The following is a 27,866-nucleotide window of genomic DNA, read 5'->3' as shown; positions in this document are numbered from 1 at the left end:
TTTAATTAAGGCCTATTATTGAAATTTTGGTTTTACAATACACATCTTCAGAAAAGGGTAATTTTATTAATCCAAATGGAAATTAATAGTGTATGGTACTGGAAATTAATAGCATTAGGTAAGGGACCCATACCGTGATTAGAAAACTAATTAAAAAAAAAGGGTACTGATTTTATTTAGATATGTTGAGCATAGCTAATTAAGTGGGTATTCCAGAACATACTAAAATGGATGAGTAATGACAAGATGCACACAATGAACAAAAGACTAAACAACTGAATTGTGCATGTTATTCTTCATTCTTCCCTTTAAAATGACCTTCTTTAGCCTATGGTGAGCAATTCCTCTCAAAATCATTTAATTACTTGTATATCTGTCATCCACTTAAATTAAAATCTTTTTTCTATGCTACAGGAGCTGTATCACAGACTTCCCTCTACCCACCAGCATGCCAGAGGAACCACTTTTCATGAAGAGAACTCTTCAGTTCCCAAAACCTACTGATTAACTTACTTTCAGAACAAATAAATAAAAAGTTGACTGGCAACCTAAAGAAAATACGACCAAGATAATAATTTCACTAAATCTTACAGCCAAACTTTGAATTTTTCCATAGTTTCAATGCACCTGGAGTGACATATTCATTGTCACAACACTAAAAAAAAAAGGCACGAAAAACATGATCTGAACTGGTTCCTCCTACCTGTAGCTTCATATCTTAATCTTTTACCAAAATATTTTATTACAGAATGAAACAAAAAAAAAAAAAAAAAGAGACGCACCACAATTCACTATCAAATGAAGTCAGCAAGAATCTTCCTCAGAAAATTTAACTTGAGCAAGTCTTGGGCAAACGGGTATAAAATAAAAATATAGAAGAACAAAGTACAGATGAGCTTCCACTTTGTGGAAATTTCTTTCCCACAAGTACTTCCTCCTCACAAATGCTCCCTTGGCACTTAACAGTTTTCAAAACCCATTCATTTCACATCAGAATTTGGAATAGGTTCGACCAGTCTTATTTTGGGAAAACAGAGCCAGAGATGTATCACATGGAGATTTCTCAAGAAGAAATTGGTGGAGAAATGCTAATGAGTTATGATGCAATTACTACAAATAGCAATATTCTAGAAGATTCGGAGTACAATTATATCCAGAGCAACCAAAGGCTCAAATACTCAGTCACTGAGAAGAGGAAGGAATCAAAGTGGTATTACTATTGCTAAGACTACTTACACAGTGCCTTCCATGCAAAGACCCAAAAATGTTTCAACACACTGATTCATAGAACTACTTTAGAATATGCATGATAAATATTTATCCTCCTTTTACTAGGCACAGAGAACTTAGTGTACAACAATATGGCAAGTCAGCGGCACAGCTCATTCCCCAAGTAGTCTGACTATAACGCACATCTCTTATTTGATGCTCTAAAATTTCATCTGTCTGCCTGTAGATTATGAGAGAAAGTCAAAAAGAACAACACCTACAGCATCACAAGCCAAAGAGATTAAAGCATGAATGAAAACATGAAATATGATATGAAATAAATGTTAGTATCACAAATAGATAATATGATATCCTTTACCTATATTAATATTTCATGTAAATAGCTGCTGTCATTGTCACAGTGATGCTATAGTATCATAAACACAGGAAGTGATCTGCAAAGTGGCAGACTAGAATAAAGCGGCAGAACTGTAGAGAAAAGATATTTAGAGAGTCAATTCCTGTTAAAACATAATTCAAATGATTTTGCAGCATGCACCTCCCTCATATAAAAAAGAAACGAGTCAATACTTGGTCCAATTTTGTTCAGTATATTCATTAATGACCTGGATGATGGGACAGTGTATCCTCAGCAAGTTTGCTGATGATACCAAACTGGGAGGGGTGGCTGACACTCCAGAGGGCCGTGCTGCCATCCAGCATGACCTGGACAGGCTGGAGAGCTGGGCAGAGAAGAACGTAATGAGGTTCAACAAAAGCAAGTGCAAGGTCCCGCGCCTGGGGAGGAAGAATGCTAAGCACCAGTATAGGTTAGTGGTGGACCTGCTGGGAAGTAGTTCTGAGGAGAAATATCTGGGGGTCCTGGTGGACAGTAAATTATCCATGAGCCAACAATGTGCCCTTGTTGCCAAAAAGGCCAATGGAATCCTGGGCTGCATAGGGAAGAGTGTGGCCAGTAGGTCAGAGGAGGTCATTCTCCCTCTCTACCCTGCACTGGTGAGGCCACAACTGGAATACCGCGTCCAGTTTTGGGCTCCCCAGTTCAAGAGGGACAGCGAACTGCTGGAGCGAGTCCAGCAAAGGGCAACTAAGATGATTGAGGGACTAGAGCATCTCCCTTATGAGGAAAGGCTGAAAGAGCTGGGACTCTCTAGCCTGGAGAAGAGAAGGCTGGGGGGAGACCTTATTATGGCATACAAGTATCTAAAGGGTGGGTTGAAGGAGGATGGTGCCAGACGCTTTTCAATGGTTCCCAGTGACAGGACGAGGGGCAATGGGCACAAGTTGGAACATAGGAAGTTCCGCTCAAATACACGGAAAAACTTCTTTACGGTGAGGGTGACAGAGCACTGGAACAGGCTGCCCAGGGAGGTTGTGGAGTCCCCTTCTCTGGAGACTTTCAAGACCTGCCTGGATGCAGCCCTGAGGGATGTGCTTTAGGCAATCCTGCTCTAGCAGGGGAGTTGGACTAGATGATCTCTAGAGGTCCCTTCCAACTCTGAAGATTCTGTGATTCTTTTTTGTTTAAGCAAGCAGGCAAAAATACAATGACGGAAAAGCAAGAAACACTCATTGTTAGTCTTCCAATTCCATCCAGGTTTATCAGTTCTGATTTCCAGCTCACTGTTTGTCAACATTTCTTATCAAAATGCCCATAAGCTATTGATCTGTCTGCAGTGCTACTGGGGGGTGGGAGTGGAAGCAGATTTGATTTGGGGTGTGGGGTGGGATGGAAGGGAGATGAAACAGGACCCCCGAAAAAGCGATACAATTAGTCAGGAATTCTCCACTGAAACACGCCCCTCAGAAACACCAGTAGTGTTCAACCCAAGAAACCTCATGTGAAAGAAAAAATTACCACCAATGACTGATTCTGCCAGGAAGGCAACCATCCTGAAAAAACAGCCAGTCAATAAATAAAAAGCTCTATAAATCAAGAAGCAATACCTCCCCAGCTTCAGAGCAGCCCACCTAGCAAATGCTCAGTGAAACCAATACATTTACCCATTCTAATACCACTACTTAAATCGTTCAACTCTCATACATCACAAGAGCCATGCCCATGATTCTCACAAATTGTATTAGTTATACCAATGCATTTCATAAAATCTTCCCACAAAAGCCTAAGACTTCTTTGGAATTTGCTCTTTCAAAGTTTCCTTCAAAGAAAACAAACAAAAAAAAGGCAAGCTTTACACAACTGCATAAATCCACAACTGCTTATATCCAAATTTTATGCTCTGAAATCAAATGGAATCAAAAGCCAAGCATGCTTGAGGTACTGAAGTAACAGAAGGACCTTAAGGAAAGATGATCACTTCCTGAAGTCAAATACTTCCCACACAAGTAGGATTCTCCTGCTAGCACCCAAGCCTGATTTGTGTTTTCAAATAACAAATACCATGGCTCGAAGGACTTAAGGCCCACATACTCATCAGCTGTAGCTTCTCATGGTGCATACATAAGGCTGTGCTGTGCATTTAGAATTGCTCTTTAAAGGAGCCTGACACTTCATTAACAAAACACCATGAGGGAAGTAATCTCTCCTTTTCAAAAGGGAGCCAAGTCACTAGGACCTTGTAGGTTAGCAGCTGGAAGGAAGCAAAGGAAACAGGCAACAGAACATTCTGTTTCATTATTTCATTTTTAATCCTTATACCAAAAAGCAATATTAAAGAAACAGCGCAATGGAAGAGATCTGCCACATATTAGCACTGTGTGTACCAGGGTACATAACAAAGCAGTTGCAAGCAAGAAATAAATTAGGATTTACTAAACGAGTATAATCATCTCTGAGGGTTTCCATATAATTAAACTCGGATGAAGAAAATTTAACAAGGTTTTTCTTCCTGAAATCTAATAGATCAAAAGTTAGCTTTTGCTGCTAAATACATAATGAGAGGAAAAGACAAAAATAAAGCTGAACAACTACAACCACCCCCACACAACATAGTGCCATTAACTTAAATGGGAGGAACAGCAACATTCATTCGGCATTCTTAATTGATGCTACATTTCATAGAAAGAAATACGAACATTTCTCAGTTTTGAACCATTGAAAGTTTGAATATCCAGGCTTAGCTCTTCTTACTTTACTGGGATATTTTCAGTGGGTCTCAATAAAAATATCATACAATAGAACACAGCATAACAAAGTAAAAGACCTAGAGAGATATGGGAAAGGACTCCCTAGATGAGTAATTCTAACAATCTGATCTTCCCAAAACTTCAGAAATACACTATCATTTCTTCCAAACACTTCATCTCATTTCTCTCTCCTAAAAGTCAGAGGTACATGGCCAGCTTAATTCAGTACAAATCTGTGTTTCAGTTTCCTTATCTGTCTGAACATGCTGCTGGAAAATCATCAACCCTGCAAAAACAGGCAGTGGAGTTCAGGACCAACTCTTCCAACATAAGCAAGCATTTACACCAAAGTAAGGTGATCATGTAATAGTGCTAGAAGTGATCCCACTCTGAACTTGCTTTTGATGGATTTCGTTCTGCAAACTTCAGGACTTATTTTTCCCCATTTGGTCAAGAACATTCCTGATTCCGATACCATTTTCTAAAGTATTAATCACTTTCCCCGGCATAACCGTATCTACTTATTTTCTAGGTCTCACTAGATTCTACTAATCATGCAATGACTACACGATCTACTAATCATGCAATTTATCAATGAAAACACTTAACAGGAATGAGCCAGGAAAAATAATCAAAAGCTGTACCTGAAATGCCTTCCAAACTTGCTGCATATTTTTTTTTTTTTTTTACTAGATCACTTAGCCTCTCAAAGATGATCATAAATGTGTTTGAAATCAAATGTCCTTAACAAAGTCACACTGGGTATTTTCTTAACAATTTATTTCAAGTGGTTTCAAATACTTTGTTCTAAATTCTTGCATTTCTGTGCCTTTATTGCCTACTCCTAGTGGATAAACAAGCATACAATATAAAACCCACAATTAATGAATAATTAAATAAACAACATTTTATATTTCAGACAATCATGAATTTGTCTGTCTATATACACAATTAGTTTTGAATACAGATGCAGAAACGTCCCCATACTACAAACCCCAGGCACATTTGCTGAATAACTGGACCCAAAGGATGTATGATGGAAATCCCTTCACTGGAGGTTTCTTCATAGCTGCACAGCTTGTACTACATACTAAAAAGTTATTGTTCTTATTTGTCCACTAGTTTATATTCAAATTTTATGCGGTAATAACTTTTAAAAAGCTATAAAAGGTTGTCACAAATAATACTTAAATCAAGCTTCCTAGCCTGTAGCATGACTTTATCTCCGGTCTGTGAAGCCTTACAAAGAAAGCTAAGGTGCGAGTTCCCTCCCATCACCTGTAACGACAGTGCAGTGCAAGCCTCACGCCACTTGGAGTCAGCAACCCACTGCTGCAGGGCAAGGTCTTCCCCAGCTGTGAGGAAGGAACAAAGGAACATGGCGAAACAGACGCATATTTACCTGCTAAAACATGCAATTGACCACTGTGTCCCTGATGATTAAAGAACCAATTTTGCTAGAACACAAAGAATGTAGGTCACACCGTCTCATACTTACTCGTTCCTTTCATGGCACAATTACCAGCTTGTAATGAACAGTCAAGGAAAAGCAAAGCAATCATCATGCAAAAGCACTTCAAAGGCTACATGCAAATTCAGAATTCCCTTAATGCTACATAAAATGCAACTCCATTTCACAATAACCCAACAATTTCATTTATCATGGCTTTATAGTCCGTACCAACCTTACTTTGTGTGTCAGAACACAAAGTTTTAAAAAAAAAAAAAGTCTCATTCAAATGCAGAATAAGTTTTTACATCAAAAACAATTTTTCGGTCAGAAGCCCAGTACCAGAAGTTGTATGAAAATGGTTAGCAGTTAAATCCAGCTACTGAAATGAGTAACAAAATTCACATTGTCTGCAAATAGTTCAGCACTAGAAGTTCATCTATGAACATACCAGTAAATAATATTGACTTCAAAAATATTATTCAGAAAAATGTAACAATGATTTGGTGCTGTCAGGTGTGAGAAACACAAAGTATTTAAGCTGTACCTTGTTTTTTCAATAAGGACTGGCATGCTAGCTAGCAGTACTTTTCAGACCCACACCATTCCCTCCTGGCATGAAGGCACAACCAACCAGTACCATCAGGCGCTGTGTAAATGCAGAACAGTTTTATTACTTTCATGCAACCCATGTTGGACTCTCAAATGGCCACAAGAGATCAGAACCAGCCCAGCAGATCTCAAGTACAACAAGTGAAGATTCATGACACAGTAAACTGTTGGGGATGCACTAAAAGCATTACAGAAAGGCAACCTGTATATTTACACAATATACACTGACATTGCAAAGATTGCTAATGCATCGTTTTGAATCTTTCAAAAATAATAGTTTCCACTGTCAAGTTCATAACATCAATAGCTTTATGGAGTGTCCTAAAACGGCAAGTGGAAAATTAATCATTGCTGATCTGCAACAAGTCTGCCTATTTTTTGCTCAGTTTCCTACGAAAATAAGGCTTCCAAGGCTGACAGCACACTCCCTGTTCACAGTCAGACCTCAGCCATGGGCACTGTAAAGCAATCTGAAAGCTGATTAGTGTAATACACCTTAATGCCTGAAGCAGAAGTTTTATTCATGTAATCACAGTGTAACTTACGTTGGCAGAACCTCTGAAGGTCACCTAGTCCAACCTTTTGCTTGAAGCAGGGCTCACTTCAAGGCTAGATCAGGTTGCGCAGGCTTCATCCTGTCAACTTGTGACTATTTCCAACGATGGAGATTCAACCACCTTTGCGGGTCCTGGTCTGCCCTTCACCATCCTCTTCATAAAAAAAGTGATTTCCTTGTCTCCAGTTAGAATTTCTCCTTACTGTAACATCACCACTGCTGCTTGTCCTGTCACTGTGCACCTCCAAGAAGAGTCTTCCTCTTTCTTTCTCTAAGCCCTCCTTCTGGCAGGGAAGCACCACTGCCAGATCCTCACCTTCAACCTCCTCCTCCTCAGGCCAAACAAACCCAGCCTCTGCAGCTTCTCCTCATGCAGCACATGCTCCAGTCTCCTGAGTGTCTTGGTGGCCTCCACCTGATGCAGGCCACTTTGTTGACCTCTCGTCCTGGCAGCCCAGAATGCTGTCTCCCGTAACATCCTCATAGGTAAGTGTAGGAAGTGTGGGTTAGATGAGTGGACAGCGAGGTGGACTGAGAACCGGCTGAATGGCAGAGCTCAGAGGGTTGTGATCAGTGGCACAGGGTCCATTTGGAGGCCTGTAACTAGCAGTGTTCCTCAGGGCTCAGTACTGGGTCCAGTCCTGTTCAACATACTCATCAATGACCTGGATGAGGGGACAGAGTGTACCCTCAGCAACTTTGCTGATGACACAAAACTGGGAGGCTGATACACCCAAAGGCTGTGCTGCCATTCAGTGAGACCTGGACAGGCTAGAGGGCTGGGTGGAGAGCAACCTGACAAAGGCAAGCATAGGGTCCTACACCTAGGGAGGAATAACCCCATGCACCAGTACAGGTTAGGGGCTGACCTGCTGGAAAGCAGCTCTGCAGAAAAGGACCTGGGAGATCTGGTAGACAAGAAGTTGATCATAGGCTAGCAATGTGCCCTTGTGGCCAAGAAGGCAAATGATATCCTGCATTAAAAAGAGTGTGGCCAGCAGGTTGTGGGAGGTCATTGTCCCCCCTCTACTCTGCCCTGATGAGGACACATCTGTGTCCAGTTCAAGAAAGACAAAGAACTACTGGAGAGAGTCCACCAGAAGGCTACAAAGATGATCTGGGAAATGGAGCATTAGGAGGTAAGGCTGAGACCTGGATCCATTTAGCCTGAAGAAGAGAAGACTGAGAGGGGATCTTATCAATGCTTATACATATCTAAAGGGTGCATGTCAAGAGGATGAGGCCTGAGTCTTTTCAGTGGTGCCCAGTGACAGGACAAAGTGCAATGGGCACAATCTGGAATACAGGAAGTTCCATCTGACCATGGGAAAAAAAAACTTCTTTGAGGGTGACAGAGTACTGGAACAGGCTGCCCAGAGAGGTTATGGAGTCACCTTCTCTGGAGATATTAAAAACCCACCTGAATGCAATCTTGCACAACCTGCTGTAGGTGAACCTGCTTTCGCAGGGAGGTTGGACTAGATGATCTCTGAAGGTTCCTTCCAACCCCATGATTCTACCAACAGGAGACAGGATACAGCTGTGGCCAAGAAGAGGTAATATTCAGTTCCCTTCAGCTATCAGTTATGCTCTGGGAGCATTAATGCAGCCCAACGCACGGCAGGCCTTCATTGCTGCAAAGAGCAAGCTGTCAAGTCCCATTCAACTTGCTGTCCACCAGGTCCGCAGGCTCTTCTCTGAAGAGCCACCAGTCAGTACTGATGTACAGGGATTTTCTTTCTCAGCAAGAAAGACTCCACATTTTTCATAGCTAAAGCTCATGAGATTCCTTTTGGGCCATTTAACACAGCTTGCCAAGGTCCCTCTGAATGGCAGCCCTGTCCTCCAGCATATCACCCACTCCCTCCAACCCTCTGTCATCCACAAACTCGATGTGAGTGCACTCATCCTATCCACATAGGTAACCACTGATGACATTACACAGCATTAGCCCAAGGACTGACCCCTGAGGAACACCACAAGTTAGATTTTGAACAGATGACTAGGCTAACTAGTTAGTAGTTCTTCAGGTCCTCTTTCCTGCCCTTCTTGAAAAAAAAGGGGCATAACATTAATCTTTTTCTAGTTATCAAAAATATCTCAGCCTTGATATAGGGAGGCCGTTTGCGACACCAGCCAGCTCCAGCACCATCCGCAGATACACCCTGTCCAGCCCTATGGACTTGGGTATGTCCAGTTTACCTAAGTAGTCACTTTCTTAAGCCCCCACTACCCCAGGCACTACCTATCACCCACAAGCTCTTCTACTAAGCACACAGAGTGAGAAGAAAGATTTAAATGAAACCACAGGTCTATCACATTTCTTTGGAACTGAAGCTGGATTCCTGTTCTATTAATTCAGAAGTAATTATTTTGGGTTTCACAGAATTATAGATTAGCTCAGTTGGAAGGGACCTCAAAAGATCACCTGGGCCAACCTCTTGTGGGAGAGGGAGCCTAGATGAGAGCCAAATTTCTAATTGGAAGAACATACTAAATTCACAATATGTTAACACTGCTACAGCCACTTCAGCAATCTAACAGCTAATAATCAAAACTATTAACTTTCCTCCAAGCATCAACCACTTCTCTACTTATTGCAAATTAAGACAAAATTTAGTTTCACACAAGGTAGCTTAGACATCTTGTTTTCATTCCTGTGACAAAAAAATCCCATAACAGCTTGCTGTCCAAATCAAAACTGCAATATGAACGTTTAATAGCATTTCTGAACGCTTTTATGTAATGAGAAGGTCAGCCACTTCTTTACATTCTTAGCTTTGAAACACTGAAAAAGCAATGAGTATCACCTGATTTTAAGATTTTTGTTTGCTTTTTTTAGATCGTAGTTACAGGAGCTATGATTTGTATTGTACTGTCCTTCGACTTTTACAAAAACACTCATTCCTTTATCTTTTCCACACTGTTACCATTGAAATAGAAGGTACCTCTGTCAGAAGTACCTTAGTTTGATGTTTCGACTTAGCTTTAAAAAAAGGGGGGGGAGAAAGAAAAAAAATTTATTAATGATGGAATTTTGGGAATGTAGCTATCAATTTGCAGCATTTAAGAATGAGAACCAAAGACTCGATCCTACTGGATCCTGTTCGTAATAGCTATGCTTAGCTAAATGTAGAATCAAAAACTTTGCAGGACAGTGCTAAGTCATCCTCATAATCAAAAGTAAACTAAAAGAGGAAACAGACAAAGTGTTTTCACTGATGAAACAAAAAATAACATAAACAGTAAAATGTATCACTATGTTGCTTACATAATTTCTTCTCACTCTTACAGACTAAGGCCAAAAGTTCCATAATGCCTTTAAATTATCATAAGCTGGCACTTCGCATGGAAGATACAGTCCTAGTCTCTCTTCAGTAAAAAAAACTTGAGATAAAAGTTGAGTAGATGTTTCTTAAGCCATTTTTAACTGCAGTTAACAGTCCACTGCCTAGCTGCGCTGGTTTGTTGTCTGTTGGAGTATGTGACAAAACAACACAGGCAACAAGAAGTAATCAGGGCACAGCAGGACAGGTCACTTCTTTTGACAGGTGAGGTGGGGCTTTCTGATTTATATGGAACTCATGAAACCACAGCCTTGCGTGTTTACAAGTTACAAATATAGGTTTTCAGAGTTATTCTCTGTCAACTGAGGTCATAGCTAAAATAATCTCTTGCAACAGAAACATACAATAAAGGTGTAAGAGCAGCCACACTACAAGAGACAGAAGATTTGCCTGGCCTACTGTCTATCTGCACCTGCATCCCCTTGATCCAGAAGAGCAGCAGTACACTAGCAACAAGCTTGGCTCAGCTCCATCTGGTACTCCCAGAGCTGAGCTCCGGTTGTCAGAGCAGCAATTAAACCACAGTGCAAAACAAATGCAGAGAAGGAAGCAATGGCCGCCATAAAACAACAAAATTTGACACACAAGAAGGATCAAAATAAACTGACCTGTGATGAACACCATGAAGGTATAACAAAAAGTAGGAGGCAACTTCACTGGTCTATAATATCACATACAACTTAGAATCATAAAGTTAACCTGTGAAATTTGCCTGTAAATCAGCATTCAAATGAACTTCATTTCTACTGAAATATATACAAGAATACACAGTAATGCAAGAACCTTCCCTTCTATTCTGTGTCAAATTAGCCTTCCTGAAAATACACGGTTAAGGTTCCTCTGCTGAAGGCTTTTGGAAAATGAAGACTACAGTAAGTTCTTATCTTCACATGTTCTTAAGGCTAGACTTGCCTTTAACATGTCATATTTATTCACATGGCTGTTTCCATTCTTTTTTTTAGTTTCTGTTGTTTTTCCTGATAAGACTGAAACATATACCAAACCATTATTCTTCCCAGGGAATGTTTACAAAAATTTATATGGCATCCACCACTGGTTGCCATTTGGCTGTTGTGCCTCTGAGTTCCTTCAGAGCTCTGGAGTGATCACCATCTTATAACTTTTCATTTTGGATTGCCCTCTTATACCTTTCCTAATAGACAACTGTGAACGTGACATCCATAAACATCTCCAGACCCAAGTGTCCAACATCAGCTGTTCAATTACCCTGCACAAAGATGCTTCCCAACAGTTTGCAAGAGTCCAAACTTGTGCAGGTGCTGCAAGCTCTTTACACTTCTGGAAAACACCATGAAAAGACCAGGACAGCTAAGACTGGGTGCCAGAACAGTGCAATACTACAGGAAGGAAGCTTACCAATGTTCTCACAAGGGGCAAGTTCAGGAAGACATTGATTCCAGAATATGGGGGTATTAGGATGTGATGTGATACCCATGATCTCCAGAGATCTCCTCTTCCCACCTCCAGCATTGATATAAACACAGCAAAGCACACAGAGCCACGTATGAGCCCTTTCCAGGGCATGAATGGGTCCATGAGACCACTCCAGCCCCACTGGCTATGAATTCTTAGGAGGGCTAGTGACCAAGCCAACTGCACCGGTCAAGCCAACTGTACCCACCCCTTTCTAAGGCAGACTAAAGCACAAAGGAAACAGGACAATTACACACACACGCTTATCTCAGGAGGGGAGGAGCAATCAGACCAGTTACAGGCCCCTTTTTCTCCAGGGCAGGAGAAGATGGGCAGGGAGGGCTCAGGACACTTGCATCCCCCCTTCTGGGGGAGAAGAGCCAGCCAGTGATAGCCCCTTCGCGGGGCAGAAGGCGAGATCAGGCCAGTTTCCACACACACACCGTGAGGGGAACACGAAACGCAACTGGACCAGCCTGCCACACCCCCCTCCCCAAGGCCGGAGGCGGGCTGAGGGGCTGCTCAGAGCTGCCACCGCCTCCCTGACACGTTACCCCCACAGGCCGCCTGCCCGAGCACCTCCGCAGACCCCGTACTCACAGGAACCCGCTCCTCTTCCTCTTCCCCCACCTCCTCTTCTGGGGGCTCCATAGCGCGCGCGCGCGCCCCTTTCTCCTCACAGCGCCCGCCGCGGGCCAGCGCGAGCCCGCCCCGCCCTGCCGCGCACGCGCCGCCGCCCTGCCAACCCGCCCCGTCGCTAGGGACTCGCTCCAGCCCCGCGCATGCGCGGGGGTCGGGAGGGGAGGCACCGCCCCCTGCGCGCGGTGCCAGCGGCCGTTGGAGGGCGTGGAGGGGCGGGGCGGGCGCCGCAGAGCGGCGGCTGAGGGGGCGCGCGCTGGCGTTTTGGCGGGCGGCGCGGCGGCGAGTGCCCGGATGGGAAGTCTCACACAAACCGACTTCCAGTCCCAAACGTTTCCTTCCCGGCTCTCGCAGCCGCCCGCCGGGTCCGAGTGAGCTGTAATTAGGTGGACACCGAGGGGAAATTTCTGTCCGTGAGAGGGTTTTTGGTTTTTTTTTCCAAATGAGCGCGGTGGCTGTGTGCTTTTGCCGTGACAGGGAGCCGTTGCCCCTGCTCTTCTCTGCCAGCCCGCTTGCAGAGAGGTGATGCCTGATCATGGAGAGCTTTGGGGCTTGGTGAGGAGCGTACAGTAAAATCTGGTGGCAGACATTTTGAGATAGTGTTGGGGAATGAGATGTGATTTTCGGGGCGGGGGGGGGGGGGAAGTCTGTTCAGCTCACTCAAAACTCTCCACCAGGAGAGGCGGTCTGTCTGTGGTGGTCTGTCAGGGACCATTTTCCCAGTCTGGTTGGCAAAAGGACAGGCCTCAAGTTTGGGGGAGATCCTCTGCCACCTGGGCAGGCAGAAAAGTTGAGGTGAACCCCTGCAAAGGCCTGGGTGTTGGTAGGCCCCCCGCAATCGTTCCTTGCTTCCCTTTGGGTGCTATGAAGGAAGGAGGAGCTCCACATTTTCCCTGTCACAGCCGTAATGGTCTCCCTGAGGCATTCAGTAGAAGTACTGACTGTAATGATATTTTATGTTTCAGCTAGTTGGCAAGGGCAAGGAAGGAGTTTCCCCCTAAAAACACAGTGGTCTGGCTGTATTTTATTTACTTACCCTTCCTCTAAAGCAGCAAGAGCAGGTGACAGTTGAAGGTGGAGCAGCAGAAGATGCAGATCATTGATCTGGCACAGTACTGACAGTCTTTCCCCCACAGCTCGAGAGGCATGGAGGAGTGAGAGGAGCCTCCAGGGTCATTGACTGCAGCTTCACGATCCGTTTTTCAGAGGCAAAACATCATTTAATCTTTCATAAAGTTACTGAGCTCCTTCTCAAAAGCAATTAAGCTTTTCTGGTGTTGATATAAGCAATATATCCAGCTGTGCATATGAATATAGCTCCAGACTGTCCACCTCTCTGCATGTGAGACAATAAATAACTGCACCAGTTTTCATTCTCTATTAAGCAGAGGGAAGCTGAAGTAGACTGAAAAATAAAGGCACCTCCATAACAATTTTTGTCTCCTGTGTTATTTATTCTCCTCATAGCCATTATCTGCCATGTATCCAATGTAACATCTCCCAAAAGGCAGTGTATGTTCATTTTTGTCTGCGTTGATTCTGCAGTGAATTGGGTGTTATTTTTCAGCACTAGATAAATCAGAACACTAAAGTACGTCAAGGCAAACATTCCTTAAAATAATTACAATGCTGACAAGAAAATGCTGCTTTATATCCGAACCCATCTCCTATTACAAATGCAATTAAATTTGCTCGTCTCCGCCTATCCTAGGTCCTTGTTTATGCACATCCCCAAAATCATCACCTAATAATTTACAAGTGAGACTTAAGAAAATATCACGTATCGGGGTGCGTGCCTGGGGTGACTGGGTGAGGAAGAGAAGAGGCAGCAAAAAAAAAGTAAATACTGCTGCAAGAAGCCGAGGTTCCTTGCTTGCTTTCCCTGGGAAGTACGAGGAAGAGCCCATTTAATTTCAGTGCCATTTTCCCCTAATTGCAGTGGTACGAGGGAGAGCAGAATTTAGCCCGTACGTTGTAGCGCTAATAACAGTTCCAAATGTCATCTGTGAGAAAGCTTGCCATTTGCTTTTCTCTGCTGCAAATGACTGAAGGGCTCCTCTTGTCATACAATACAGAAATTCTGTCATACCCTTTATTTTTAGAAGAGCAATTCACAGGCAGAGAGGGGAGGAGGAAGGGTTTTCTGAATGTTTATCGCTTACACATCATACAGGAAGCTGTTCACATTCTTTATTAATTTTCTAACAATATCCAGAGACTTACTCAGTCTGAGATGTAATATGCTAAAATCCTTTCCAATAAAATGTCACTTGAAATGAAAATTGGAGAGGAATTTTAAAAAAGGCCATTGCTGCGGAAGATTTTCAGAGAGAGCCGGGCCTGACCAGCCGTGCCTGCTTTCGCTTCCCCCAAAACGACTGATTAATCAAAGCAATTGATTAACGTGTTAATTCCAGAGGAGAATCTAAAATGCAGGTGTCCCTCATGGCTGCAAATATCTTTGGAAAAGGAATATTTAAAAATCAGGCCCTGGCTTGTGCCAATGACGTGTTAATTGCAAAGCTTTTGACGTAGGGACGTAGTTCTATCCGGCGCAATAGCACCCAGGCGGCAGAGGACTGGATGTGACCTCAGTGGAAGTGTTTAGTAAAAGCAGACACACGGTACTGCGAATATTATGACCTGTTAATTAAGGGTCTCTGTCCCATACCACAACTGACGATCCCAGGCAGCCTGAGAGGATAAAGGGATCTACAAATGGTTGTGATATCCTCAGCTTTTTAACCAACCTCTTGGCGCATCGATGAAATACTAAACTGTTTTACAAGTATTTTTCTGAAGATCTAATTGAGTTTTTGAGCTGTCGTATTTGGATGCACTGGGGTAGTTGGAAACTTGTAATTATTGGGATCATGTCAACAGGATTCTTCAGCTGTTCTGGAAAATCTCAGCTATTTTAGTGTCTGTGTATTTCAATATCAGGCATCTCAGGAACGTTTACACCTGACGGAGCCAGCTCCACTCTATCTTCTCCTGGTTTGTGATTGAAAAAATTCACATGGTTTAGTGGGAGAGACACAGGTAATCTCTCCATCTAGTCTTGGTTAAAAAAAAAAGAGGGGAAAAAGCAAGTCAGTGAAGATAAAGCATGTCGGTGGGCAGAAGGGTGGGCAGCAAGGAGAAAGAAAGTGTTCGTGTGCGAGAAGACTGATTAGGTAGGTGATTCAATTAGTGAAAGGACAGTGGGAGTGCTCCGTTAAAAGGAGAGCTGAAATGTGTATGTATTAGTGCAAGCGAAGGAGTTCAAACTGCCAATGCAGGACATGAAACCAGGTATTAGGATAACGATGATAATAACGAGTTAGAGCGCATGACTAGAGCACCGGCACCAAAGAGTCGGCGCTGCTCGGGGAACATGGAAATAGATGTATGAATGGGGAGGCTGTGCTACATGCCGTGGCTTACTAGGCTGGAGAAATAGGAGAAATAGGAGCTGGGATGGGCGGAAGAGAACCGGCATAGGTAAACATGACTTTGAGGAAAGCTGGAAAAAGATTTTCCTCCTTGCTGCCTGCGGTAGTGCTAACAGCCTGCCATAATTACTGAAATACTGTTGGAGAAAGTAGGAGGGTTTATTAGCTGATTCTGTCTAAATTAGATTGAGGGATAAACAGAATCTGGGCTTAACTGCTGTTCCTGATCTCAAAAGAGCAAATCAGGATCAAACCGAGAAAACTGTTTAATGAGATAAAATGATCTGAGGAACTTGGGTGCAGCATCACTCCACCAAACCTCAGGCCCCTAGCTGGGGTATCTAAGTTTGGGATGATGGTTGCCTTGCAGTCCTTAACAAGAATGGTTTGGGTTGGAAGGGACCTTCAAAGATCATCTAGTCCAATCCCCTTGCCAGGGACAGGGACTTCCTTCATGAGATCAGGTTGCTCAAAGCCCCCTCCAGCATGACCTCGAACACTTCCAATGGTGGGGCATCCATAACTTCTTTGCCAACCTGGCCCAGTGTCCCACCACCCTTACTGTAAAAAAATGATTGAGCATGCCTAGGATCCACTCTCTGAAGGGACATGGTTCCTTTCAGTACACACAGAAGGTGCCTGGGGTAACTAAATACCTAAGTCTTACTCTGGTAAGATGCCCAAAATTAGGTTAAATAGACCCAAGTTTTGGAGGCCTGAGCATGGAGAAAGCTTGACATTTCTTTCTGTCAATGGTGCATGAGTTGTTTAAAATTTTAGTCCATACACAGGGGGGAAAACCCTGTGTCTAAAGGCTCTGGACCTGGGTGAAAAAAAACCTCAAAAAGGGAATAAATCACCCTAAGAGCGTGATCAAGAGCACTCACCACCAAAGAAAGGAACCATTTATTTTAGGAATAAGAAAGCTTAGGAGTGTGAAAGGGTGAGCTGGGATAAGAGGAGGAACCCCAATACCTTCCTCCCAAAGAGTGAGTGACGCTGAGCCCCCGATTTCAAGCAAAAAGAGAACATTTTAGTCAGCTTTTCTCCAGTGACCGAAAGCAGGCTGATACCACTGCTGCAAAGTGTGCTGTTTACTGAGATCCCAGCCGACAAGCAGACAGTGCAGCTCCTGCCAGTATCGCAGTCACAGATTCAGGACCAGTGTCTTGACTCACATCTTATGCAATCCTTCTCCTCACCAGGAAGCGAGAAAGAACCTATTAAATCTGCCCACACAGCGTCTCTAATGCCTGAGCTGAAAGTGGTAGGAAATTATGATAGAGGTATGGAGCCCTTCCCCTGGTTTCAGGCAAATCAGGGGAAAGTTCCTTCGTAAAAAAATGTACGGCTAATTATGGATTTTCCAGCTGCGATAATGTTTGTGGGTCTAAGTCTTTCTTTAATTAAATCAGAGGTTTACGACTGAACGCTTACATTTCTGGTAGGAGTCTGTAGGGAGTAGCCTTTGAATTGGTAAATCAGCTGCCTGAATAAACCACTTGTCAAGCTAAAACGTTACGTTCTTTGAGTTATGTGCTAAGTTTAAACAAGAAAATAAATAAGTGAATTTAGTGGTGAAGAAAAATGACAAACTGGCAGTGCTGGAAACGAGTCTTTCTTTTACCCACAGGTTCAGAATAGCTCCTGCAGTGCACTTTCTGTCCATGCCATCCCATCAGCATGCTTCTGCTCTGACAGTGGAATCGTTTGCACTCCATCACCCATTCAGACCTTGCTTTCTGTGCTGCAGGGGGCTGCCAGAAATAGATTCGTCTCTCCTAATTGTACCTGTGGCTTTTAAGCACTTTGGAACCAGTTGTGCCAGGGCTACCTAGTTCTTCAGCCTGATCCCCCTGATAAAATCTGCAGTAGCATCAGGGCTCTGAAGCTCTGCCTGTGGAAGCTAAGACATCTGTTTTATGCTTGAACTGTTGAGGAGTCTATTTAAGTTTTCAATCTGTCTTCTTCAGTAGGAGACTCCCGAGTCCATCCACCACACCAATGCCCTCATACCTTGGCAATCTGAATTACACACCAAGGGTGAAGTTCAGCTGAGAGAAGACTTAAACCTGAATTTAAGTCTCTACACAGATGTTTCTACATGTGGATTGTGTATTTAAACTCCTCTACAGTTGGTGGTAATGCAGGACGGGATCCAGTTGCCTAAAAATAGGACTTAGTTCAGTCCAAGGTACTTCCACATCTGCCTGGAGCTGGTGGGGGGAAGTCCCTCATCTTTCTGCAATAGCAGCTTTCAGTGATTCCTGAGGTACTCAACTGCTGAAATGTGGGTATCTACCCTAGGGTCAGTTGAATCACTCCTGCGCTTCATTGGGCTCAACTCTTGTTACCTACCCACAGACATCTAGTGCCACCTGAGGTGTAGGAGAGTGCCCAAGACATCTGTGCAGAGCTGGTAAATCCCACATCAGACCTACGGGAGACCTGTGCCCTTAAGGAAATGGAGATGCGGTACTGCTGGGCATCTCAAGTAGCACTCAATGCCTATGTTTGGGCAACAGAATTGATCCTCATATTTTAGTTGACTGTAAAGGGAGCTTAGACACATCGTCCAGATGCAGGTGTTCACACAGTCAAATACTCCTGTTTCAGGAGTCCCAGTCTTGTAGTTACAACTCTTGGTCAACTTTTGCACTCTCGAGAGGACTCGATACTGTCAAGACATGATTTCTTGGATGGCAATTTCTGAAGCAACCTGCTCTTTTTCATCATTGACCATAAAACCATAGTCAGTTTTTCCATGATGTCCAGGTGACCAGTGTTAGTGATGTCGTCTGTGCTCAGCCATCTCTCATCTCCATCTTGCCATTCTTCAGTCTCTTCTAACTTTGACTCTTCTGCCTTTCTTTCCCGCTGCAAGCTTGCCCAGTCTTAGCTCATCCCTGATCCCAGTTCTCTGCTCCCGTGTTCAGAATGCAGAGTGTTTGGGGTGGATAGGCAGCATGGCAGTTATCTAAATTTATATTCCTACAGTACAGACTTCTAATCTGAAGTCAGGTGTGTAAGCTCCCTTTATAATCTGTGGGGAAAAATCATGCTCTCTTAGGGCATGAGTCAGCTGATCTGTTTTAGATCTCTATTTTAGGATGAGATGAAGCATGCCCTCAAAGTTTCTATTCTTCTGTGTTGACTTTAAAGGGAACCTAGGGTGACTTGCTCAAATGGAGATATCTGTGCTATGAAAGTCTATCTTTGGTCTGATGAATCGCAACAATGAAGAGCAAAGGTGACTTCATCCATTATATATTCATTCTTTTCAGTGGCTTCACTCAATCTTGAGTTCTGTTACCTGGCTAATACACTGCCAGACTCTTGCACTGTTCAGTCCTTGAGGTTCCCTTTCTCTTTGCTCTGCTTTTCTCCCAAGACAGGATCCTGCCAAATATTTCCAAGAGTTTATGGACAAGACATATCGTCACCCTTCCATACCTCCGTGCTTCCCTGCTCTCAATCTGCCTTTCATTCTCCGCCGTGGTCATCAATGCAGGAGCCTCTTGATTGTCACCACAATTGCTTCAAATATCTCACGCTGTCTCCTTTGTGCTTGCTTTCATCCCATCCCCTGCTCTCTCCTCACACCCTAATTTCTCCCCACAGTATAATCATGCTTTAGGTTCTATCATCTCCAAAAACCTCCATTCTGAAAGCCATTTGTCACCTCCATATCTGCCCCATCTTACCTTCTCTCTCCACCTCTAAGCATATTGAACACACTGAACAATTGCTGCCACAGATTCATAGGATAGTTTAGGGCTCGAAGGGACTTTTGGAAGTCATTTAGAAGATACAACTAAATCAGGTTGCTCGGGACTTTGTCCAATCAAGTTCTGAACATCTCTAAGGATGGACATACCAAACCTATCTTGAATTCTTCCAATCTCTTTCAATACCTAAGAAATGTTCATTCCAGAGTCTCTCATGACTTCTTTAAAGTTAAATCTCAAAACCAATACTTCACTCTTGCCTTCCCTGACCTGTCAGTCAATTCCACAAGTTAGACTGATCTCTTCCTGAAGCCTTATCCTCTGTCATCTTCCTATATCTCCAGTGGATCCTTCTGGATGGACTTTGGAGAATATTTCTCTTCTTGCTCCCAGGTTCTATGTGTAGGACTCACTGGGCTCTATATGCTGTGTGCTGTATGGTCTCCTTGCTATGTGTCCTCTGGGAGAATCTCATAGACACAAACCCAGGTACTGCCTCTGTGATAGCAACTTACAGGTGCAGCCCTTTACTCCATCAGCCCTCCTCAGCCTGGAGCAGAAGCCCAGCCTGTCTTTGGTATCCTCGTATTTTACGGATGTGAAGTCAAGCTCTGAATGGCTTCCACCAGCCCTCCTCTGCTTTTCTTAGCAGACTTTCACTCGGACCTTTCATGTGGGCCCCACCTTTGACTTGGGTCTTCATCTTGGTCCCTTCACTCAAGCTGTCTCCATGTCTCGGACCCTCTCCACCTGAAGGCTCTGAGATGCAGCCACCCACGCCCAGCCATCTCCCATCCCAAGTGCTGAGATGTCCCCTTCTCTGGACTTCACAGCCCAGCCCCACCTGTACTTACCCAAGGGGCAGCTGCCAAACCTAACATTTTGCTTCTGATCCTCTGCATCCTCTGGCTCCCTTCTTTCCATTGCCTCCAACTCGAAGGCTTGTTCTTCATTTTCAGGGCCTTTTTAACTTACTCTTAGTGCATTCCTCACCTTTCAGCAGCATCAGGAAGCCAGCCCTCTCTGCCAGTGGTGCCAGCCTTCGTTACCTCCGTGCTAGCGTGCGGACAAGCACCTTCATGCTCTTTCCCATGCCACTCCCCGCATTTTGCTGCGATTCCTGCAAAAAGCTGCCTAACAGACTACTGGGGTGCTGAGCTGACTTCCCGTCATGCTGGCTGACATTGTATCATTGTTTTCTTGCTTTCCTCCATCTGTCTGTTTCCATCTGTTATATCTTGCCTTATCCTTCGGCCGTAGCCTTTGCGAGACAGAGACTGTCCTTTTAATTTCTGTGTCTGTGCAGCGCATGGTACAGCGTGGCCCTTGCCTGTGAGTAGGGCTGAAAGACACTTTAATGATAAATGTTCAATAAAATAATAGTTTATTTAATTGAACCCTCAGCACTGGGTGCCTAGCCTTCAATTCTCATGAGAAAGAAGAGAGGCCTTGAATTTGTATGAGACTTGACCTCCGTTCCCGAAATCCTCTTCAGGGATAATGGAAGACTTCCTCAGTTTTATCGTCCTTAAATTACTTATGTTATAATTATAGACCTCCAAAGTAAGACTAATAACATGCAACTGTAGTTCATTTTCAGACTTGGCTAAGAAAAGGCTGTAACCAGACTGAGCAATTTTAATTTAAGCAAATTAAGGATATAAATTTAGCACAGTAACTAAAATCCTACGAATCATAAACCGTCACCCCATGTTAACTGCACGATCGTCTTCTTCTCATAGTTTGATATTATATAGCATCCTTATTTCTTGGGTTCTGACCGGTCTAAAATCATCGTTACAGTATTAGTCATGCAATGAATGTCTGGGAACTTACAATGCGTAACATTTTGTTTCTTTCTTACTTCATAGAATATTTTTTTTTATTACTTTACTATTAAAGTACAGTACAGTACTATTTTTAGATAGAAACCTTTAAAATTAACTGAGTTTTATACTTTGTAAAAATAAGAGACCTACATAAGAAACTGTCTATTTAAATGTTCATTCTTCAATTTAATATTGAGCAGCAGAAGCAGTAAAAGATTTTGCTCTTAATCATATTAATGAACTTGATTATTTTAGGAATATTTGCTGCCAAGCAGGTTATCTATTTTAGAATGTAATAGCATCATAAATTAAATGTAGCAATTAAAAGAAAACGTGTAGCAAATAACAGATATATGAAAGTTTTGACAGATGGGATGGTTGGGCAGGGAGAGAATAGCATGAAGTCAACCTAGTATATGTTTTATAGGATCCAGTTTTCCCCGTTGCTTATTCCCAGGACAGTCAAGAAGGAAACAGGATTTCCTTTAACGGAATTTAGAATTATGTTAACAGTAGATGTTTTCTACTTGGGCCTCCTTTTTTTAGTCTTGATATATACCCTAGAAACTTTTCAGATTCTGGATACAGGGATACTGTATCCCAGTACAGGATACTGGGAAAATCAAATAATAAAAAGAAATATTTATGTCTTGTCATTGTAAAAGCCCCAGCCAGAAACAAAGTGCTAGGCTCCCAAGTGGAAGAAGGAGATCTTTACTATACAGAGTTACCCACCAAAAACTGAGACAAGAAGTAATTACCAAAACTGCAGTGTGATGGGGATAGTCATCTCTTTGGCGGCTGTTGAAAAGTCCCGTGAACCTTTGCTTCACCACTAACCTACTGGAAGGAGCTTCCTCTGGAGTTCCCATCATGAGAGCAGTTGGGAGCTCTTCCTAATCATCCTCCCAAATTCTGCCCCCAGCTCCTCTTTGTGATGGGTCACCCATGCATTGGAGACAACAGGTTCTCGTAGAGGATAGAGCAGAACATGAGGACTTGGAGCCTCATCTGTGCTGCTTCCCGTTGTACATAAGCCTGCCTTGAAGGCAGGCACCAATCAGTAGCTCTCTGGAAACAGAGCTTATGAGATAGCGCCATTAGCTTTCCAACATCTTGAGATCAGAGAGAAAATTAGCCTCCGCCATCACAGCAGTTTGCCAGTTCTAATGAAGAACAATTACTGCTGGGGAATAGTAAATGTTTCCCATTGGCAGGTTTCCTTCTCGCAGCCCACAGCTCCCCGTGAGGGTGGCAGCCACTTGCTTTGCCTAAGCTGAGAGCCAGCCTTGGGGAGGGAAATGATATTTCAGGTCCCAGCTATTGTCGGTTCTAAATCATTTTGCGCCCGTTTCAACCCACAGATGGATTCTGGTTAGTTTCACAACATGGTCTCTTTGCTGTCTGGGAAGAGCTCGCTTACTCATCTGTGCCATTGAGAGCCATCCGGTGATGCAACATTCAATAGGCTGTCCGTTTAGACAGTGTTAGGGCTGCCAGCCTAGAACTGGAGGGTGATAAAAGAAAGACGAGATGAAACAAAATGAAAGATGATTGATAAAATTATAATTCCACTGATAATTCCATCTGTCAGTCTAATAACTCGCTTGTAATGTTTTTTTAATAATAATAACTTGTGCTTACATAACAGCTTCTATATGTGGCTTTTTAAGCAGTTTGTGAGTATTAATTAAAGCCCAAACCAGCCGTGTGAGGCAGGTGGGAATTCACATCGAATATCACTATCATCACTCCCTCATTCCACAGGCAGAGAAGTTGGCAGAGCTGGCTACGGGCTTTGCAGCGCTGCAGGCAAAATTCAGTTTGCTCTGAACAAACTAGTTCCCCTCCATGGGATGCAGAGATGCAGACGTGGAGCAAGGTCAGAGGAGCAGGCAGAAGGGTTTGGGCCACCTCTTGCCAGCTCTTCTTTGTTCAGACTTCAGATCCAGCAGTCCCTGCAGGGAGTCTCTGCTGTCGTGGTTGCTGCTGTGTTGTTCAGAATTGTCTTCATCTTGCTCGAAGCTCAGCTTCTGCTGCTCTAGGTAACCACCTACTTTGTGTCTAAAGACAGTGCTGGCAACTGGGAAGAAGCGCTGGGTAATAAATCTGTCATCAACCCAGAAAAAGAGTGAGGTCCTTCATACACATCCCTGAGTTATAGATAACCTTCCTCCCCACTGCAGTCCTCCAGAGTGGACAACAAAACGTAACTGGCCCTGAGGTGGGTGCTTAGACAACTGCCGTGCATTTGAAGCCAAGTCCTGTAAATTCTCACTTTCAGTCTCTGGACTCTCTGTGATGACTTAGAAATCGCAATATGTAGTGTTATCTGCATCAGTCCTTTATTATTGTTATTGTTAGCTGTTATCATTGATATTGTTATTTGAGTCCTGGCTAGTCCAAGTAAGAAATCGTTCCCCTTGGGCTTCAAGCTACAGAAACACAACTGTCTCTGTGCAAGGTGACCCCATTTTACTTGTCTACACGTGGGTTGCCACTTCTACGACAGGCGTCCAAGCTCCCATGTAGTCAATGGAGATCAGGCAGCAGAGCCTAGGGAGTAATTCACATGCCCTAAACCAGTGCTTATATTTGCTGTGCTCTTCTTTGTACCATCTGAGCAGATCAGGTGTATGTACGACCACAGACGTAGAGCCTGTTTACATCAGCATAGAACTTCATCTACTTATTTAAAAAAACAAGTTTGTAATTGCCCTCTGCAGATTCTGTTTGCTGAACCATATATCTACAGTGTGTTCTTTCTCAGGTTTTAAGCTGTAATTTTTTGTTGCAAAGACAAAATGAAAACCCCCAAAGCAGCCTAGGAGGTGTCACACATCTACTTATGCTGCAGAGGGTCATCAGCCCCTCATTTTTATCCCTGAAATCCCAGCACAAAGGTTAAGAGTAAATGTATAGCCCATCCCCACCTACTGACCCTCACTTTCATGGTGAATCACTTTGTCTATGCTACTTCAACCTTTTCATGTTCTCCCCCGCTCCTTTCAATATAGAAAAAAATCTAAAATGGTGATTGATTTAAAAAGTGCATTTTATCCCCTTTCATGCCTCTTCAGATGTTGCCAGACTGGTATTTCACACACACACGCATTGTCAGAGCCTGTTACCGAGAAAAGCATGATGTTGGCTTTTGTCTGGCAGGTCACTCCTAGTGTGGGGGTTTGTGAATCAACACTTGAGAGGTGTAAGATGTCCATCCTAATTCCTTGAGCTATCTCAAGACAACTATGAGCCTGGCTTCCTTGGAAACAAGGCTTAGGTGACTATGCATGCATCCTTCTGTCTGTTCATTTTCCTAATTTTAAAGGAATAAAGTAATAACTGGCTGATAGCCATTGGGCAGCTTCAATCAAATGTTGTGAATCTCCCAAGCACGGAAGGATTTTTATAGAGTCTGTTAATTAGAGGCTTGCAAGACACCAGGAGACACAATTAAAAGCTACAGCTCTGTAGGACATCAGGCTTCACTGCCTACCTTGTTGGCTTACGTGGTTCATCACACTTTGTGGGCGAAGCTCACCATGTGGAGGCCTCGCTTTCCCAGTATTGTACTCAAGTTGAACCTGAGTTAACTTGAGTTACCTGTCAGGCAAAGAAATCAAGTGATACTCCCGGCCATGCTGTTGCTCTTGCTCTCTCCCATCTGCAGCGAGCACATGTTTGTCTACACTTAGTGTTAGGCATTGGTCAAACCGCCTCTGCACCTTTGGGAAGGACCATGCTCCAGTTCGTGCTCTCCAAGCAGAGTATGAGGCCGAATAGACAGCCACCAGCCTCCTCAGCAGATATCCCAGACAGGGCTCATCTCAAGCTGGAACAAGCATTCAGCCCAAACTACAGCCTGCAGTGGGAAAGAAGAGATCAGATGGAAGACATTAGACTGGTTTTGAGCGTGCTTCAGCAGCTGGTGCAGAAGGTTTGATGACCTACAGTTGCCTGCAGAACTGTCAGATCTAAGAGGGCAGTGCCTGCTCATGGATTTAGATTCAGAAATGCTGGGCTGAGGATGCAGGGCAACCCATCTAAGGGCACTGATGTGTTGAGCAAGACACATTCCTCTTTGCCAACTTGCCTTTGTTAGAGATACTCTTCCTCTGAGCCCAACCACTCTGTCCCATCCATCACCTGCCTCTACTGGCACTAGTCTCATTTTCCAGAGTCTTCTTTATTTGAGAAGTTACCCCTTCCACCTCCATCCCCTTCGCAGCTTCTCTTCCATTACATTACCCTTTTCCCTATTTGGTTTTGGTTTCTCCTTGCCATGCCCACGATATGCCAACACTAACTTCTGGATCTTTCACAGTGACTAACGCTTCCGTTTTGCCAACCGTTCTGAATCATTCTGGCTGGTTCAGCACATATCCACAGAACTGACACACATCATTATTCTTGGACGCAAAGTTATATGAAGGAATTGCATCCCCTCAGGTTGCTTTTCTAGTTGCCATTTTTGGCTACAGGATCACTCGGAATTTGCATGCAAAAAAGTTATGGTAGCCTATGTGCTGTGGGTGTGTTACAGTTTTCAGTAATTTTATCAGCATGATTTTTGCATCTTTCCATCTGTGAAGCAAGATGCCCTTGGCTTATATATTTGTCATCCACTCTACTGAGATTTTAGAAGCTCCTTTGAAAATCTGTGCAACCCAAGTTCAAGATTTTCTGTTGCAAAACAAAGCCTGCCGTGGCTAACGACAGATCTCTAGAAGACCCTGGAATCCCACCTCCTCAGAAAGAGAAGACATCAGCTTTTGAGATCCATTCACTGCTGAAATGGAGTTCAATCATAAAGGCCACAGTATCCATGTTTTTGACCTTGGGGCAGGGCAATCATCAGGAAGCAAGAGGCAAGACTCCACACAGTGCAGAGAAGCAGTAAGTGCAGTTGTGTTATAACATTTTCCCAAGGACAGTCTTGCCAGTACGGAAGCCAAATGTTGAGAATTAAGTTTGTTTCAAGGATGCAAAGCTAAAGCTGTCGCTGTAGATAGTATATACAGTCCATTGCTGGTTCCTCTTGCTCCAGCTGCTCTGTTCATTAAGGCAGCCCGGCTTTTCCCATTTCCAGTGCCTGCTTTCAGTTGCTCAGAACTTTTGCCAAACTGTAATTGTTTGGACAAGAATTTTCTGGGACAAATGTCTCTCTCCAGCTGAGATTTTGTGTAAAGTTCAGATGAAACAGTTCTGCGGTTTGAGGGGAGGAGAAAAAGATGTTGTTTTGCCAGATTAGAAAATATTTTGGAGTGTTATAAAATGTGTTATAAAATGTGTTATTAAATAGTCACGGAAATACCTATCCCAGGAAATTGCACCTGAACATGCTTAGGTAAACACCTTTGAAAAATCTGGCTTTTTTCTTGCGTTCAATGATATCTGTGGCAAATTTGCAGACATGTCTGTGAACCTGGATGAGTTTATCTCAGCCCTCCACAGCTCCTAAATGTGTACAGCATGTGTTCTGCTGCCTGCTCCTGGCACATGGGACATACGTTAGGAATATTGGAGCTCAAGACAACTTTCTTGGCCAGTGCCAAGTATGATACGGGCAAGAGCTGACATGAATGGCAGGAGTCTGTCTGCCTCTTCCCAAGGCAACACAGAGGGGTGAGGCACGTGTCTCTCAGATAGGAGGACCAAAGGGGTAGGGAGATGGGGAGGAAGGAAAGAGAGAGGGAAGATGCGCTGGGCAGAAATGGAATAGTTAACAGAAGAAAGTGGGGCAGGAATTTGGTGTCAGGACAGGGTGCCCTGCTTAAGCTCCACCTCACAGGGCACAGGTCTTCAGCAGACAGTCCATCATTTCTGGAGATGTCAGGGGACACCTCAAATGACTCCAGATGGGCAGCTCAGTCCTTCTCTAGAAGCAGACAGCGCAAGTGGATGACGTAGAAAGGAGGTACACCTCACTGTAGCCACACCCTTGATGCAGATCATTTTGGGACCAGGACCTCAAGGCATGCTGTACCTGTTTTGACATAGTCTGGTTGCCGTTCTGCAAAGGACGGCACAGGCAACCTTGCTCCTGGTGTTCCCAATTTGGGACAGTCTGTTCTCCAAGGTCATGTGCTGTGCATGCTCTAGGCAGATAGTGTTTGCATTGCTGGAGGAAGTATCTCTGTGAATGGTGGAATAACAGGATTGGAAGCACTTAATGTACATATTGCCCAATTTTTGTTCCAAATTATCCTGATATAACAAGTGCTGGGGGTAATAATGAAAAGTGAATACAGACATTTTGGCAAAGAGCACGATAGGATTTTGAACATCGCTGGGGAGTTAAAGCCTCGGCTTTCAGTTTTCTCTGGAAGAGTAATTCAACACCAGCCAATTTCATGAGTCAGCTCCTCGCTTAGTGTCAATTGGTTGGCTCCAGTGACTGGCTTGGCCCTGTGATTCAATGGAAATCGAAATGTAATGCCTGTTTTTCATGAACTTGAACATGACAAAGGGGAAGTGAAACCTGACAGTCAGAAGGAAACATTCCAGGCTCAGTTCA

The 27,866-nt window shown here is 43.7% G+C and overlaps 1 protein-coding gene across 4 annotated transcripts in view; it reads right to left on the bottom strand.

The window, feature by feature from the left end:
- Positions 1 to 12,452, bottom strand: part of ALMS1 (ALMS1 centrosome and basal body associated protein) — a 77,171-nt gene extending 64,719 nt beyond the window's left edge. For 3 of the 4 annotated variants that reach the window (XM_063335843.1, XM_063335844.1, XM_063335847.1), the window contains exon 1: positions 12,317 to 12,452. In XM_063335843.1, coding sequence (XP_063191913.1) covers positions 12,317 to 12,367 — 51 coding nt within the window. In that variant the 5' untranslated portion in view covers positions 12,368 to 12,452. The remainder of the gene's footprint in view (positions 1 to 12,316) is intronic. The other variant, XM_063335846.1, reaches the window with a different exon arrangement.
- Positions 12,453 to 27,866: the final 15,414 nt, after the last annotated feature.

This window comes from Chroicocephalus ridibundus, chromosome 5, assembly GCF_963924245.1.
Source record: "Chroicocephalus ridibundus chromosome 5, bChrRid1.1, whole genome shotgun sequence".
In the NCBI taxonomy this organism is placed as follows: Eukaryota; Metazoa; Chordata; class Aves; order Charadriiformes; family Laridae; genus Chroicocephalus; species Chroicocephalus ridibundus.
The sequence above is the reverse complement of the archived record's forward strand: the minus strand, read 5'-3'. Positions and strand labels throughout refer to the sequence as shown.